This window comes from Narcine bancroftii, chromosome 10 (genome assembly GCF_036971445.1).
Source record: "Narcine bancroftii isolate sNarBan1 chromosome 10, sNarBan1.hap1, whole genome shotgun sequence".
NCBI lineage: Eukaryota > Metazoa > Chordata > Chondrichthyes > Torpediniformes > Narcinidae > Narcine > Narcine bancroftii.
Genome location: NC_091478.1, coordinates 33,430,628 through 33,449,247, shown reverse-complemented (window position 1 = coordinate 33,449,247; position 18,620 = coordinate 33,430,628). Strand labels below are relative to the sequence as shown.

The following is an 18,620-nucleotide window of genomic DNA, read 5'->3' as shown; positions in this document are numbered from 1 at the left end:
TCAGAATTTCACAAGTTTAAAACAATAGTATCCAATACGAATTCTCACTTTACATACATCTAATATTTGGGGCTAGCGATACATTGTTGAGTGCAAGATGGAATCAGCCTGTGTTTCTGCAGTTCGCAGAAGTAAAATAACAGCAGCAATAGATGCAAGTTAAACGGGTGGGGTGGGGGGCGACGAGGGATTTCCAGATCCACGCCACGGTTTTCACAAGTTTAATATGGAAATTGATGCATCTCTCCAGCAAACACAACAGCAACTCTAACGTCAATCTGTCACCAGTAGGGAAGGGCCCTCTCGATCTTGCCCCAGCTGTGCCACTCCGGGACCAAGCCACTGGACGCTCGGGGGCTGCCATACTGGTCGCATTCGACCACCTGCGCATTCGCCGTCACGATCTCGTCGCTGAGGACGAGCGGAGCCGGAATCCCGTCCGATTTCCATTCGCTCTGAACAATCCCGTAATTCTTGTCGTCGTTGTTGTCCCAGTAGGTTTGTTCTCCGCTCTTAAAGGAGACGCAAAACTCGATTCTCTCCTGCGGCGGGATGGAGTCGGGGAGGTCGATGGCGAAAGAAAACGTGTCCGTGTCGGAGCAGCCGTAAACATTGTTCACGAAGGTGCAGTCCACGTCCTTGTAACTCTTCCAGCTGTCGAACGTGATTCGGATCTGCACGACTTTGTGGTAACTCAGGTTCCTCACCACGACGGTGCCCGCCACGGTCTTCTCCTGGAGGGTACAGTTTTCCAGGGAGACCAAGTTCTTCGACAGGCGGTTTCGGAACTCCAGGTAATCGGCGGCCGGCTGCGGGAAGTCCAGCAGCAGGGGCTGCCTTTCGCTGATCTTCAGGCTGTCGGCTGCGCTGTCCAGATCGCTCAGTTCGAACTGCAGCTCGGCGAGCGAGTCATCGAATTCGGAGAAGCTGTGCACCGTTGTGAGGGCGAGGCCTTGGTCGTCCGCGAACACCACCGTTTTCTTCCGTCTGCCTCTGGCGGGGTGACTCCAGGCGTCTTTGCACGGCTCCGCGTTCGCCCTCACGCTGATGCACGGCCGCAGCGGCTGGAGCCGGTTGGTGGCGTTGAACCCCCTGTAAGCTTCGTAAGGGCCGAGGAAATTCTTCATGGGCGGGGAATGTGCGAAGCAGAGCCTCATGGCTAAATCAATTGGCATAATAGACGCAGCAGGAAACGACTGGTTGTCCAAAATGTGGCAAACTCTGAAACACGAAGATCAACAGGGTTAGGACTTGCTGATCTCATCGAAAACGAGTTTCAAGTATGAGGGAATCCGCATCAAGAACGATATTAAATAACGCAACATTTTTAAAAATCGGCTATTCATGGATGATTTTATTACTTGCAAGGCATTTTTCAAATGCCTTTTTGAAAAAGGAAAATTAAAATAAACATTCCCTCTATGCGCTGTAACCCCAACACGATGAATATTCAGGTTTTCATCCAAATGGGCAAAGCAGTTACATCTCAAGCAAACTATTCGTGGGTGTTGACTAGTATCGTCAATGTACAGCATTACCAGCCTCTAACGACTTCCCAAGGGAAAGGAGACGAGTGTCAAAGCTAGCAACAAAAAAAGTCGAGCAAGCCTTCCGTAGGTCCCATTATGACCTGCGACGGCGAATGTTAAAAACTATGCGAAATCCGGATGGAATGACACGAATCTTGTCCAAGCAGGAACAAGAGACGCTTAGAAAACATGCACGGCATAATTACCTGGTACAGTTCATCTGCGTGATTGCAAGAGAATCGCTAATACGGAGATGATAACAGTGTTACAAGCAGCTTCCAGTTCAACTTCACCCTACTGTCAATCGCATCACATGCGCCGTGCAAGGATGCTTATATAACAGCTCCGCCTCCATTACGTTACATGAAACATTCATCCAATCGCAAGCCTGCACTTGATCAGCGGTTACCAATCGGATTGCTGCATTGCCGTGGCTTGTGACATCTTTCGGGAACCGCTGCAAGAGGTGCCAGAAATAACTGAGTTTGTGAAATTGGCTTAACGCCGAGGCGAAGGCAAATTAGAGAGATTATCATGTAATCTCAAGCAAACTATTCGTGGGTATTGAATAGTATCGTCAACGTACAGTGTTACCAGCCTCTAACAACTTCCCAAGGGAAAGTAGCGACTATCAAGGCTAGCAACAACAAAAAAAGACGAGCAAGCCATCCGTTGGTCCCATTATGACCTGCGACGGCGAAAGTTAAAAGAAAATAATAAACCACGAATCAAGCGAGAAGTCCAGAACGCACTACCCTATTTTAAGGATGACAATTCTGACGTGCAAAACAAAAACCGCACACGTTGATCTCGGCGGCAATGTAAAACGGCTGGAACTTCAATTCTCCTACGTTTTGGTTGCATCACTCCTACCCATTTCCAGCTCCACCGCCAACAGCAAGAATGAGAAGACTTGAGTTTGGATCACACTACCGTTCCTTTAGGAGAAAGTTCTGAAATGTAAAAGAGGTGGAGCAACGTGGCCGATTGAAAAAAAATCTCCACTTACGAGGTTCTGAAATAATTACAAAGTCGACCGTTTTATTCTGAACCGGTCCTACTGTAACCATTCTGCTCTATCCACATCTCTCTACCATTTAGAACACCCTTGTCTTCGATTCATACTGAGGTTTCCATCTCACAGAAACCAACCTTTACCGATTTGAATACACTTCTTGTGATATAATTGAATGACTAGGAGAAATAAATACAGCAAAGGAATATATCAGTCTTCCGACTCCAAATCCAAAGATGTGTGCTCCAAAACTGGCTATGACACTTATAAAATGTTCTGGTACAAACATAACACCGGCAACAACTCAAAAAATGTATGATTATGCCTTAATCATAAAAAGTACAGATCCAATCAGACTAATTGCAACCCATTCAGTACTCTTGATCATCATCAGTCATGAAAGAGGTCACCGATAATACTATTATTGGAACGTATAAGCCACTTTCAGGTGCATTCTCCACCAAGAATGCACTTACAGAAGCGGATTCAGATCTGTGGAATGGTCGTTCAGGTGGCAGCACTGAAAGCGCAGCGTTGGCCACCTGAAAACGACAGTTGCACAGGAGGAGTCTAGGAGCGCACTCCGGCTCCTGTCCCTTTGGGATGTCAGGGATGGGGCAGCTGGCATCCCACGCCAGGGGTAGGGGCAGCGGGGAGGGGAGCTATCAGACACTCACCAGCTGATTGTCATCCCCTGAGCAGCCGCATTCAGGTGCCTGAGGGAACTTCAGTGCTCCGATGATTATCCCTCCTGGAGGGGAGTTACAAAGTGCGCCTCGCAGGTGCCTCCTGAGCTTTCAGGTGGCTTCCCGACTGCCGCACAGGAGTATAATATGCGGCTATACATCAGGGATTTTTGGCCACCTGAAAGTGCCTATAGTCACCTGCTTAGTTTGGTTTCAGCTTCAGCCTTTCTGCTGTAGACTTCATTGAGGTTTGGGTCTAACGTAGATAAAAGAATTCAGTTCCAGAGGTGGCAGGGATGAGAGAATTCTCTTGACGCTGTCAGCAGTGGCATCCTGGACAAGTAATACTGAAATCAGGAGAAAGTTCTAATTAATACACAGAATAGTTAAGAAGAGAAAAGGTAGGAACAGAAGTAGATTATTCAGCCCCTAGATCCTGCCCTATCATTCAATAACATCATGGTGGATCCAGCCTCAACCCCATTTTATGCTCCCTCTTCCTATGCTTTCATTCATACATTTTTTTGAGACAATTATCTCAGCACCAAGCTATTGCTATAGACATTCTTCAGGGAATTGGTATGGACAAACCAACTTCATGCTTCATTGATGACCTGGCCTTCATCATTGGGTCAGAAAAGAGGACATTCCTTCATACATAATTGCCCACTGTTTATTTGAATTTTCAAACCCTTAAGTAGAACAATCTGGGAACCATTCCTACTTTAAAAAAAAACAAGTGGAAAGCAATATTTGTACTAAGTAACTCCCAAATAAAGAAAACCTTCAAAAGGAAAAACTTCAACTATCCAGCTCAAAACTAATATGATAGCCATCGGGTGTACTACTACAAATCTAGATACAATTTTCAGAAAATTTACAACATTAATCTCATCATTTTGTTCTTGTCTTTCTGAATAATAGCACCCTCTTGATTGCTCCTGTTCTTGTTAATCCTACCTCTTCAATACTTTTTTTAATTAATACAGTATTATGGATTATGTATCATGTTTTAAGGTATAATAGCTTTGTTTTTTTTGTGAAGAGCATGTGTTATCTACAGAATGTCAGTCAATGTGAGGAAGTTAGATGGAGCCTAATATTAGTGCTGAATTAGCTCCTCCATAAGGTGGGGTTGTGAAGAGTGCAAATCTTCAGGAATTCCAAGGTCAAAATTCTTTGGAAAGTTGGCATGCTAGTTGAAAGGAGCTCACCCAGATGGAAATTGTCTATTCTGGGATAGAAATAAAGTGCATATCAGGAAGAAACTGACTAACATCATTTGTGCTGCCAGAATGTATATATTTTAAAATTATCTGCACATGTATGTACCCAGCTCTCTTCAAGGATCCAACGTTTTGATGAGTACATTCGCTTAGACTGACATACAATATCTACTAATGTGCAAGAACAGGTGGTAAGACAGACATTCAAATGTTCATGGAAGATGAGGTCACAGTCGCTCAGCTGGCTGTCGTCTACACTGACATTGCTGATGGAAGCAGAATGACATGGAGATATGTAAAGGTGCATGTATGATTAGTCAGGTTATGATCAAGCCTGTGAGACATGGGAATACAACAAATTGGGCTTGTTCTATGAATGCATGGTGCCTAGAGAGAGGACTCCTGAAAAATTTCTTTCTAATTTTGCATTTTTGGTGATACATGCACAGCTGAGCAATCTATTCACAAGGAATGGCTGTTTAAACATTCAAATGAAACTAGGCAATGTGAATGGTGCACAATGAAAGGAGAAAGCTGTGAAAGTAGAAGGCTCCATGCCAACTTGTATTCATGGGGCAGCATTACATACAATGCACAGAATGGGATTATTATTAGTGTGGATGAGGAAGAAACACAGCCACCATGCAATTCTTGCAAGTTGATATTGCACAGGCCATGGTGGACTGTAGCTCTTTGGGTTCTATCTCTGGTAATATTACAGCTCTGGTTACGTACATCCTAGGATAGTCTTTCTGGAACAGTGCTAGGCTTGGGAGCTTTGGAAATATTTGAGGAGTTTTGAGAGGCTACACTGAAGTGGGACATGCACTGTGAACCGGTGAAGTATAGGAGTCAGAATTTGCTCGAGTATGCTTAATTGAATAAGTCTTCCTTCATGGCCAGATACAGAATTTCATTCATTCAGCTTGGCTGAGATCATGGATTCCATTAATGATCCAACCCATTTACATAACCTTCAACCTACAGCCATCAGGATCCTGAATAAACCTGACAAAAGCACTTTCATGCTACTTTACTTTGTACTAATTGATTAACTTTTTCATTGAAACTCTGTACTCTGTAACTGTGCTCTTGTTCTACTTTATGGTGCTGTATGAAGGCCTGAGTTGATCTGCTTGACTGCTTTCAGATGAATCCTCCTCATTGTACCACATATAATGTGACTATAAACTTAATATTTAAACCACCACACAATGTGATTGCTGAATCCTTGGGACCATCACTTCACACAGTACATAAAACTAGTTGAGTGTGTGTCAACAAAGTGTGATTTTGGCTGTGACTATCTCAGATACAGCTGTTTTTGACCAATTGATTTGCCTGACTATGACTCAGGTCACGTGCACCCACAGGTAGTGGGCGTAGGCATCAATATGAGTAGTTTCCAATGTCCATCTCTGCTACAACGTATCAAGCAATGGTAGATGTACCCCTACCCAACACCCTTTTTATTGCCATGTTGAAGAAATCATAAGCTTTACCAATGGTCCATTCATGGCTAGTCAACCGCACCACAGTCTGTGCGATATGGTATAGGTGCTGCCTGGAAGAAGCCCAACACGTAGAAATTCATCGTGATTGTAATCAGCATCCTGGAGGTAAGTACTTTAAGCATGCCAGGTGATCCTCTCTCACAATCTCTGTGAGCCATTCAATTGCCCCTTTGCCAAATCACAGCCTTCATTCAAATTTTATCAGTCAGCTTGTCATGTGGCAGGCATGGTCTGTACACTTTGACTTACATGAGAGGCTGCAGATCCTAGAATCTGGACCAACAAACAATCTGCTAGAGGAACTCAATGAGTTGAGCAGAAGCAGTGAGATAAAAAGAATTATCGACATTTTCAAGCTGGAACCCTTCATCAGGTTTATTTGCAAACCTGCTCCGTGTATTATTTAATATATAATGCATAAATTAATAAAAATCTACATGAAATTTGCAGCAGACACTTCAAGGGGTAACATTTTCCTAGAGGGCAGAGCCAGGGTTGGAATGAATTCTTTATTCCGATTTAGACTAATAGCCTGAATATGCCTGAGATTGATCTTGGAAGCTAAGTGGCTCAGGCCTAGTCAGTACTTGTAGAGGAGACTGCTGAGGAACACCATGTGGTGTAGATTTCTATGAGGGGCACTGGACAAGGTGGCAACTCTCTGCCTGCCTTACGGTAGGCAAAAGTTAAAGAATTTCATTTATATTACATTTTAAATGTAGTATTACGTGACATAAATGGAACCTTTATCTTTACCTTTAGACAACATGCAATTCTGACATTTTGCTCAGGCTGGGATGTGAAGAGCTCCTGAACATCAAGGATTAGTCTGATACAGTGAAACATTGAACTCATTGTAATTTTTTTAAAAATTAGACATGCACCACAGTAACAGGCCATTTCAGCCCACAAGTCCATACCGCCCAATTTACATTCAATTAACCTACACCCACATACTCTTCAAAGGTGGGAGGAAACAGGAGCTCCTGAGGAAAACCCACTCAGAAATGGAGAGAACATACAAACCCCTTATAGACAGCGTGGGATTCAAACCCCAGTCCCAATCGTTGGCGCTGTAAAGGCGTTGCACTAACTGCTATGACAACTGTGCTGTCCAAATCTACTTAAATCCATTCTAATTAGAACTATTAACAGTTTAACACCATTTTAGACAACAATATAATTAAAAGCTGTATTACCCATTTTATACAGCATGGCCCAGTGGTGGAATTAAGTTTTCTGAGCTATATCTTAAATTGGTGAGGAAGTAAGCCAGAATATACAGCCATTTCAAACTTAATAATAAACCTTATTAAGTAGAGCCAGTGTGCCTTTATGAAAAGGAAATCATGTTTGACAAATATATTGTCTAATAGTGTTTTTGTTGTAGCTATAACTATCAGTATAAGAGGCAAGTGGATTTTCAAAAGGCTTATGGCACACAAATGTTGATATAAAAGAATGAGACATCATTTAATCCTAAAACCATGGAAGCTAAAGCAGACTATTTGCCTCTTTTACCTCCTACATACTTGCTGGAAGGTTATCCGTAACCTCAATCAACCTGAAATTCATACTTACAACAAGCTGATTAACCCTTTCCTTTTCTGTGCATCAAGTTTCCAAGTCTTAGAAGACCAATTACATTGTTTCACTTTCTTCTTTGGCTTGGCTTCACGGACGAAGATCCACGGAGGGGGTAAATCTCCACGTCAGCTGCAGGCTCGTTTGTGGCTGACAAGTCCGATGCGGGACAGGCAGACACGGTTGCAGCGGCTGCAGGGGAAAATTGGTTGGCTGGGGCTGGGTGTTGGGTTCCTCCTCCTTTGCCTTTTGTCAGTGAGGTGGGCTCTGCGGTCTTCTTCAAAGGAGGTTGCCGCCCGCCGAACTAAACAACATTTAATTGGTCAAAATTCCTCTTCAATGGGTCTATCTGTGTTAGTTCAACAATTTAATTCTTGGCAGATTACCATTGTTAATGTTAATTCTACTTTGAGGAATTAATTTGAGTCAAACATAACTCCTTCAGTAACATCAATGGCAATTTCCAAGCCAGAGTTTACAAGCAATACACTTTGCTGGTTGTACTTGCTGTAAGTGGAGCCCACAGACACTAAGAATAGCACTTTTCACAGTACATTTTCTGATCTGTGAACTTTACATCTGAATGTTTGCCTACTATATTTGGTTGTGTGATATTTCAGCTGTTAACTGTTTATTTTAAATGAGTTAATTAAGACCCTTCAAAAGATTTAGAGGGCAAACATGAGTTTCAACAATAATAAAATATGCATGCAAATTTATAGAATAATAGAATTATAAATATGAGATTCACCCATCCATTCAAACCCATGCAAAACCTTACTTCATCAACTCTATTTCCCTTTTTATACCACTTTAAATATTTTCTTTTTCATCTATTCACCCCCTTTTTCTTCGAGATCATTATAAATTTGGTTTCCACTCTTTTCTCTGTATGACAATCCGATCGGTATTCAAGAGGCTTCCTGAGTTAGTGTTTATTTTGTATGCAAAGTAGCTTTCCAGTTCAGTTCTTGTTCCAAGAATCTGTCATCTATTGCCTCATGTTATCGCTGTGGAACTCCACAGTAATATCAGAAGTGACAGGGGCAGATGAAGAGAAATAATTAATCCACAGGTGGTGCCTTTATTGTCCTTGACAGTCATTGAAGCCCGCAACAGAGGATAAGTAAGACCCAGACCCATAGTTAATACAATCTTAAATTATTTCTTGACGTCTATGTCTACATAAATATAGACCGCAGTTTCAATTTTATGAAGTCAGACATCCTGGGAGATGGGGTGTCTTCAAATCACCAAAGGTCAGTAAAATTCTCAGTAGAATGAAACAACATAATGATGTCTGAATGATGGTGGGCACACATCTTTGAAAGCAGGATTACAGGTAAAATCAGTGATTCTGAATGTTTAAACGTTTTCTGGAATGAGAGCATATCTATAGAACCAGAAACCAGTACAGCGCAGAAAACAGGGCCTTCCCTTCTAGTCTGTGCCAAACTACTATTCTGCCTTAGTCCCACTGACATATCTAATGCATATCAATAAAATACCTGTCTTGTCAAAACAATTTTTATAGTTAATTAATTGCCTTGTTGATTAGTTTTTGAATAAGTAATGACCAAAAATCATATGACAACTGAAAAAGTATGTAACATAGTCAATCTTGAGGCTCTACATATTGGAACCATGGGTCCTCTACCGGCATCACCTACGGCTCCTAGAACGCTTCCACCAGCGTTGTCTCCGCTCCATCCTCAACATCCATTGGAGCGCTTACACCCCTAACGTCGAAGTACTCGAGATGGCAGAGGTCGACAGCATCGAGTCCACGCTGCTGAAGATCCAGCTGCGCTGGATGGGTCACGTCTCCAGAATGGAGGACCATCGCCTTCCCAAGATCGTGTTATATGGCGAGCTCTCCACTGGCCACCGTGACAGAGGTGCACCAAAGAAAAGGTACAAGGACTGCCTAAAGAAATCTCTTGGTGCCTGCCACATTGACCACCGCCAGTGGGCTGATAACGCCTCAAACCGTGCATCTTGGCGCCTCACAGTTTGGCGGGCAGCAACCTCCTTTGAAGAAGACCGCAGAGCCCACCTCACTGACAAAAGGCAAAGGAGGAAAAACCCAACACCCAACCCCAACCAACCAATTTTCCCTTGCAACCGCTGCAATCGTGTCTGCCTGTCCCGCATCGGACTTGTCAGCCACAAACGAGCCTGCAGCTGACGTGGACTTTTTACCCCCTCCATAAATCTTCGTCCGCGAAGCCAAGCCAAAGAGAAGAAGAGACATATTGGAAAAGAATCTCGTGAAGGTTGTTTAAAGAGACAGTGCGACAATAGGTGAGCAAAATGTTTAGATCACAAGGCCTCCCTAGCTAGAGAGAAAAATAAACAAATGAAGGTTAGAATGTAGATGAATTGTGGAAGATTTTAATTACTTTCTAAGAAAAAGTATAAAAGGAAAACTTAACCATAAAATAAAATGCATTACTGCAGAAATTATGAGAAAAGCATAAAGACAGGTCCAACATGCCAGGATAAACAACTTTAAGTACCACAGATAAAAATAGGTTCCTGATGAATTTGTGTGGAATTGTAGAAGCAGCATGTGAACATTGTAAATGTTGCAAATCAAGTACTATAAGAGGTGGAAGATTTTTAAATCATTAGGAGTATGTTTAAGCTCTTATTTGAGCAGCCCCTCCAATATATATTGAAATTGTTCAAGGATAAACTAACTAATTTGTCTGAATTTTCTTTGGAGTGCCATCTCAGTCTGAGCAATAATTATAGGGCGTATGGGCCCCATGTGAAAGCCAGGCTTTGTGCAGGTAAACACAAAATCTCTCCAACACCTTGAACAATTATTTTTTAATCAGGTTACAGTATTTCCTTCACAGAATTGTAGTGTCCTGTAAAATGGAATCCCAAAATGTTCAGTAGCCTTGAAAATTAAGGAGTATTCGAAGCCATTAAGAACAAAAGTGTGAGCATGGACGTGGATGCTGAGCATCGTGTTAATGATGAGTTTATTATCAGATACACTGTAAAATATACATATGCACCAAAATTCTTACTTGCTGCAGCCAAATTGGTACACATGAAAAAAAACTATAATAGTAGAGATTAAATTCAAAATAGATAATAAATTCAAAAGATAAATAGTTACCAGAGAGCAAGGGAAAAAAGTGATGCTCAAATAGTGCAGATCTTTTGTGATGTGGGAGCAATCTATGATTAATGTAACAAGGGGAGATTCAAGAACCTAATAACCATTGGAAAGAAACTGTTCTCGAATCTAGAAGTGTTCAAGGATAAACTAACTTATTTGTCTGACTTTTCTTTGGTGTTCCATCTCAGTCTGAGCAATAATTCAGGCTTCAGTACCTTCTACCCAAAGGTAACAATGAGAAAAAGTTGTGACCAGGGTAGTGTATCTTTTCTGATGTTGGATGCCTTCATGAGGCAGCATCTTACATAGATGTCTTCAATGGATGAGATGTCATAGGGTGTGATGGACCTGGATATCTTTGGTACCTTCTGCAGCCTTTTTTTGCATTCCTTGGCACTCAAATTACCAAACCAGGTTATGACCAGTCAGTATACTTTCTACAGTGCACCTGTAGATTTGATAGAGTACTTGATGACATGCCAAATCTCATTAAACTTCTTAGAAAATGTAAGCATTGCTGTGCCTTCTTCAGAGTTGCCACAGTTGAAAAGTGTACTTTGCAACAGTCTTCACTATGTGAATGATGCTTCTAAAGTAATAATGAAGAAATAAATGGTGAGCCATTTAGGTTGAAAATTGATAGTTGTTACAAAATTTACATCAGCTTTAAGTGGGCAAGTTTCCAAGCATGGATGGGATGCTTCCTAGAATTTTGAGGGAAGATGGGAGGAAAATGCAAAGGATCACACCATAATCTTTCAATATTTCTTTGGATACAATAATAATAATGCCAGAAAGCTGGAGAGTGGAAAATGTTACTCTCTGCTTGATAAGCCTAGCATTTGTAGGCCACTCAGTTTTATCTCACTGGTGAGGAAGTATTTAGAAACAATGAGGATTAACAATGTTGTGAAGGAAAATTGAATAATTAAGGCAAGCCAACATCCATTTGATGAAGACAGACCATGTTCAATTAAAGCTGATGATGTTCTTGGATGCTCCACAACCTTTTGATATGGCATATCAGGAAAGAAAAAGTATTTGGCATTGATAACATGGATAAGAAATCCTCTTTGTAAAAGGAAACAAAGACTAGTTTTTGGACAGACAGAGGTTAAATACTGGAATTCACCAGGGGTCAATATTACAGAGCCATTTTTAATGTGCATTAATAACCTAAATTTAGGAGTGCAAGGTACAATTTCCAAATCTGCAGGTAACATAAAACCTTTGATGAATTGTAGTAGGACATTAGCACGTCAGATGAAATGAAATGTTGAGAAATGTGAGATGAAACATTTTGATAGAAAGAATGGGCAAAATAATATGGAGCAAAGGATAGTCTTCTAAAAAGCATGTAGGTGCAGAGTTACCTGGGTAGAAAGGTGCAGAGGTCAGATTAGTAGGTCAGATTTTTTAATTTTTTAAAAAACCATACATAATGCAAGGATTTATTAATGTAGTCATAGGATACAAAACCAGGAAAATTATGTTGTACCTTTATGAAACGCAAGGGAAACTGTAGGAACCAGACAGTCTGTCAGCACAGCTAGTTCACAGCAAATGTCTGGAAACACTATGCTGGCCAGGGTTTGACCCCGAGTCCCACATTGAACCACGAGCTGATGAGATCACTTTAACTATTTCACTGCTGCGGGAGCATCAACAGATGGCTAAGCCATTGATGAGGTTCTTGGCACTGCAGTGCACATCAGAGGGAAGGTCAGGGGTTGCCATCACATTCCCAGCATCTTTTTATATACAGTGCTATAATGCCCCTTTTAGTCAGATCAGATTAGATACTATTTATTGTCACTTAATAAAACAGAAATATAATATACAACAAAATTGCCTTTAATCTGCCATAAGGCAGACAAAGATTTGCCATTAGCATTGTCCACCACCTCTTTCGGTCAGAGAAGGAGAAGCAAAAGAGAGTCCCCTAGAGTCATTGAGTGACCGTGGCTTCGCCACCAGCTCTCCCACATCTTCTGCAGCTATACAAGCTACCAGTTCTGTTCAAACTATTGGCAGCCCGAGCCTAGATCCAATCCTCTGACACAATAAGGAAGTTTGCAGTGCCCAGGGCCCTTTGAAAGCTCTTCTTGCCCTCAGCACCCTCTCGAATCCTGGATATGATATCTAGTTCTCATGAGTCAATCTCCAAATGCCTGCAGCCCGTTGGGACCTTCTCCCACAAGTCGCCAACAGCTCATTGCCTGTGTGTGTCCTTCAGCCACAGAAAACCTTGCTGGTCTGCCACTGAGGTCACTGTCCTGAGGGTTGTTTCCTCTGCTTCTCCTTCCTAAAGAGGGGGTTCCAATGTTACTGGTTCCCTGCACCAATCCACTGCTCCCCAGAGTCTGCAACTTCTTGTGTCCACTACCGAACATGCACCGTCATCTCGGGCTCAGCCAACAGTAGTTTTATTTAAAATTCCACAACTGTGGGTTCTGGAAACAAGATGGCGGTGCCTAGAATTAGCAGCAACCACGAGGGGTTGCAGACTTTGGGGAAGTGGAGGATTGGTGCAGGGTACCAGAAAATGGGGAGATCACCTCCATCTGAGGAGAAGACCCACGAGATGATGACCACGGCAACGGACCAGTTAGGGGTTCTGCAGGCTGCTGGTGACTCGAAGCGAGGAACCTGCAGAGGTTGCAGGCTGCTGGATACACTGGTCAAGGGACTCACACCTGGCTCAAAATTGGCTGAAGGGGTACCAGGTATCAGAACCGGGATGCAAGAGGGAGCTGAGGGCATTGAAGGGTTCCTAATAGTATCGGAGGTTTAAATCAAGAGCTCGAGTTGCCGATGGTTTGGACTGGTCTCTATGTGGCTGTGGGGACTGCAGGAGTGCTGGAGGCTACTCCCGTTGGGAAAGAGATACAGGCATATCAGATAGATCCACCAGGCTGAGAAACAGCTTCTTCCCATGGGCAGTAAGATTGTCAAACGATTGATGAACCATTCATACAAACCCTCCAAGATGCTACTATTTATTCAACAATACTGTGTTCAATTCTGGTCACTAATCATTGGAAAAGATGAGGGAACACAGCACGGATTTACGAAAATTCTATCTGAAGTGCAGTGGTTAACACAAGTCATCATTACATTCTCAGGAATTTACAAGATGAAGTGGGTGAAGTGATTGAAGTTTTCGATACATTAATGAAGAAATATTACTCCAGGCTAAGATTGCCAAACATAAATATTAGAGTCATGCTTACAGTGGAGAGGTAAAAAAATATTTCTATATACAGAGAGATTGGAATTATTCTCCATGTGTCAATTGAGTCTGTGTTGTTTGTTCATATGAAGTCTGAGATGGATCCATTAAATGGGTATTTATAGGTACGGAGAAAGATAGGTGGAGATAGTTAACTTCAGCATGATCACACTCAATGATAATATAGGCTCAAGAAACTAGATGGCCCACTGTGTCCTTATGTCATCAGGGATATACAGTAGGAGTGGTAAAGACAGTACCATTGTAAAGTCAAGTTTATTGTCATCTGATTGTACAAGTACAACCTGATGAAACAGTGTTCTCCGGTCCTCAATGCAAAAACATCCAGACATAACACACAAGTATTATAGCTGTTAAAATAAATATATAAATATTGTTTGTTCAAATGAGAGACTCGGATGGTTAGTGTAAGCAGATCCTTTGATCGTTCAGCATTCTCATTGCCTGTGGGAGAAGCTGTTTCTCCGCCTGGTGGAGCTGGCTCTGATTCTCCTGTATCTCTTCCCCGAAGGGAGCAGTTGAAAGATACTGTGCAGAGGGTGGAAGGAGTCCTCAATGATTTGGAGTGTCAAAAATCCTGGTAGATCATATCGATGGGGGAGAGAGAGACTCCAGTGATCCTTTCTGCCACTCTTATGGTCCTGTGGATTGACCTCCGATCAATTTCTCTGGGGTAATCGGACCACCCTGTGATGCCGCCAACCAGGACGCTCTCGATAGAGTTCCTGTAGAAGACTGACAGTAATGGTGGGGGGGGGGGGGGTAGCCTTGCCCGCTTCAGTTTCCCTAGGAAGTGCAGTCACTGTTGCACCTTCCTGACAATTAAGGGATGTTAAGTATCCACGATAGGTCACTAGTTTAGTGAACTCCAAGGAACCTGGTGCTCTCCACTCTCTCTACTACAGAGAGTGAGTGGTGTCAGATCAATCGTTTGAGTGCAACTGGTACTATGTAACCCAGTACTATCTGTCTCATGATCGGATGGGCGGTGATTAAACCAGCTCCCCCACCAGCTCCCCCATCATCTGAAAAAAAGCCAGATGAACCCTCTCGTAGGGTCAAAGACCATCTAGCAAACACATGCCATGAAGCGCGGAAACGGTCCAGCCATTCACTGCAACAGAACTTCCTCCAACCATCTTGAACCTCACCATGCTGCTGGATCTGGGAGAGGATCTCGAGAGGGTGGGTCTGGACCTGTGCAACCCCCGACTCACCTTAAATCCATTCACAAACATGCTGCTTTTTCTGAGGAGTAAGGTATAAACCCCACAAACTGACTGGAAGAGAAGAAGGCTACACAGTTGTTGATGCGTAGTGGAGGGTAGTCATTCCTAGTCCTCCTGAAGTCCATGATCATCTCCTTCATCTTGTCCATGTTGAGACTCAAGTTGTTACTCTTGCACCATTTCACAAGATTTTTCACCTCTTCTCATAACTGTTGCTGTTGAGGCCAATTACTGTTGTGTCATCTGCAAACATGATGACTCACTTGGAGCTGGATCTGCCGATGCAGTTATGGGTCAGAAGTGTAAGTTTACATCTTTGGAGTTCTTATTTCCTCTCCCATTAAAACACAAATTGGGATTGGTACTCAACTTCAACCTAGTTTTTGGCTGCAGTAATGGAAGCTCAGAAACAAAGATGACCATGAAAGATCAGAAGGTACCTAGTATTTATCATTCAGTTTATTCAGTAAACTTCAGACACTCCTAGCAAGGAAATCAAGAAACTTCACCATCAATAAAGCAACTGCCCTTCAATTATGGTGGTTTTGATCTTTTATATTTGTGGAAGCATAGTTTGCACGTTCCTTTCAGCCAATAGATTTTATCCAGCAGGAATCAGACTGCAATCTGACAAAAGTAGTTAAACAAGCAATCTACTGATGCTGCGGTCAAGTGCAATACATAAACTTGCTGGAGAAACGGCATACATTGGAAATAATGGGCAAACACTGTTTTGGGCTGACAAAAGGAATTTCTTCCAGAAATATACTGGTGTGGCCCTCATTTTGCGTTTTTCACTTCATATTTTAGTGGTGTCAACAAAAGTGATTGCTTATACACATGGATTTGTTGAGACAACTGACATATATGTGTTTAAGGAATGATGACGTAAGTATGGTATAGGAGATAAAAGAATGATAATATATGTTATTAGCATGAGATAAAATAGGGTGAAAGGAGATTTGTGTGCTGCGTAAACACCATTTCATACTAATTTTTGCACTGTAACCATGTAATTTTGTATACTTCAGAATAGCTACATAATGATTTGGCAACATGTAGGAACCAAAAAGGAAGAAAATGTAACAAAAGACTCATAATTATGGGCCACAAAGCACAGATGTTAGGAATACAGAAATATTCAGGAATAGTCACTAAAAAAATATTTTGGTTTTACAAACTATATTATTTTTGGCACTACCCTCACCAGATTTCTCACATCCGTCAAAGTAATAACTTTATAAAATGATGAAAACAATTTATTTATGTGAGTTTCATATTGGATCAGAAGCCGGATACTTCATTAAAATGTAAAGGACTGGCAGCAATCACCAAAGCACGGGTTAATTTCCTAGGTTTTTAAACCCAAATTGATTTTTAGCTCTTCTAGGAGATCGCATGGTTTGATGTGGAATAGCATGTCTATAATGATGTGTTGCTATAACTGAATGGGAGATTTCCTAACTTTCTTGCTGGAAATCTGCTGAACTTACCAAATGACCTTTATTTAAAGAGCAGATGAAACAATAACTAAGAATCAGAATAATTTGTCCAGAAAAATATTGAGTGAGTGATACATTTGCATTAAGTTCATAAAATGAAATCAGTCATAATTGCTACAGCAGCGTAATTGCCATGGTTGACAGGAGAATTCCTCAGTCATCTCCATTCTGGCTGGCTAGTGCTATCACTATATGTAGCCTTTTGTAATATGCAAGGTATTGCTGGATAATTGAACCAGGCTACTCAATTGTCCTTGACCTTATGAAAAAAAAAGTAAATTGTACCTTGTGGAAAAAAAATCATTCTAACCTTCAGATGAACAATTTATAACATCCATCATAACCATTTTTAAGCGCATAAATTAATGTTCTACTGGCACCCACCATTGACACAGGGCCTACACTTGATGACAGTGTACTTACCCATGCAACATCAGAAGATGCAGCTCATGCTTTTTATCACATCATTTAAGGAACCAAACAATCCTTCCAGTTGAAACAATCGACTGTACTCCATGCAGTGCTCACAATATATCTTCAATATGAAGAAGGGCTCAGGCCCAAAATGTTAGTTAAATAACTTTATCTCCTATGGACACTGCAAGACCCGCTGAGTTTTTACGACTGCAGACTTTCATGTTTCACTCCTTGCACATAATGGTGTTGTAAAACATATGAAAGCTTGATATGCTTGATGGTTAGATTGCAAGGTTTTCTATGAAAAACATAAGAACCTAAGATATAGCAGAGATCTATCTTCTAGCCCATTGAGCCTGATCCACTCTTCAATAAGATCATGCCCTATCTGACTATGAACTCAGCTCCACTTACCCACCTGTTCCCCATAACCCTTAATTCCACTATTCTTCACAAAAATGCTATCTATCTATGTCTTAAATAAACTCAATGAGGCAGCCTTCTGTTATTTCTTTTGGCAGAGAATTCCACAAATTCATTACTCTCTGGGAGAAGCAGTGTCTTCACATCTCTGTCTTAAATCTACTTTCCTGAATCTTGAAGCTATGTTGCAGAGATCTAGTTTCACCTGCCAGCAGAAACAACCTCCTTGCTTCTAAATTGTTTCTTCCTTTCATACTTTTATGTTTCTATCATTCCCTCCTCATCCTTTTAAACTGCATGAATATAATTCCAGACAATGCAATTAGTTATTCAATATATTATTGCTCTATATTTTCTTTGTATATCACACAAACATTGGTTCAAAACCTTTATTTATTAGTGTAAAATGGAAACTTTTTAAAAAAAAACTAGTTAACCAGTACGTCAGTTTTTTTACTATCTTATTTATAAGATTGATTACATTTAAAAACCCCACATTTCAACAGCAAAAGCAATGCAGAGCAGATTCTATTTTTTCACTAAGTCAGTCATGGGTGTTGTATTTGTGAAATACAATGGTGAAATGGTGCAAGAGTAACAACTTGGGTCTCAACATGGACAAGATGAAGGAGATGATCATGGACTTCAGGAGGACTAGGAATGACTACCCTCCACTACGCATCAACAACTGTGTAGCCTTCTTCTCTTCCAGTCAGCTTGTGGGGTTTATACCTTACTCCTCAGAAAAAGCATCATGTTTGTGAATGGATTTAAGGTGAGTAGGGGGTTGTGCAGTGCACTGGTGCAGCCAAAAGACAAACACTATAGAATAGTTCAAATTGTAAATATCAGAGGTCATTAGATTACCTAGAGCATTCTCAACTTTTTTTTTACTATGGTCCCCTTAGGACTCTACTTAAAGTTTATGGGCCCTTTTCCCTACGACGTCGTCATTTATTTGGATTCTTCCGTATTTCTCCCCCACCGACTACATAAAAAAACATTAAATGTATTTGTTACATGAAGTAACATAAATATAAATGTGCTATGGCCTCCAGGAGGGGGCTGTAGGGCCCCCGTTGAGAATAGCTGATCTAGGGAGAGAA

At 41.5% G+C, this 18,620-nt stretch overlaps 1 protein-coding gene across 1 annotated transcript; it reads right to left on the bottom strand.

Moving 5' to 3' along the window:
* Positions 1 to 205: 205 nt before the first annotated feature.
* On the bottom strand, positions 206 to 1,872 carry ppp1r3cb (protein phosphatase 1, regulatory subunit 3Cb). Its single transcript, XM_069900587.1, has 2 exons — positions 1,736 to 1,872; positions 206 to 1,221 (listed from the first exon to the last, which is right to left on the bottom strand). The coding sequence occupies exons 1-2, from the start codon at positions 1,747 to 1,749 to the stop codon at positions 282 to 284; spliced, it is 954 nt and encodes a 317-aa protein (XP_069756688.1). The 5' UTR covers positions 1,750 to 1,872; the 3' UTR covers positions 206 to 281.
* Positions 1,873 to 18,620: the final 16,748 nt, after the last annotated feature.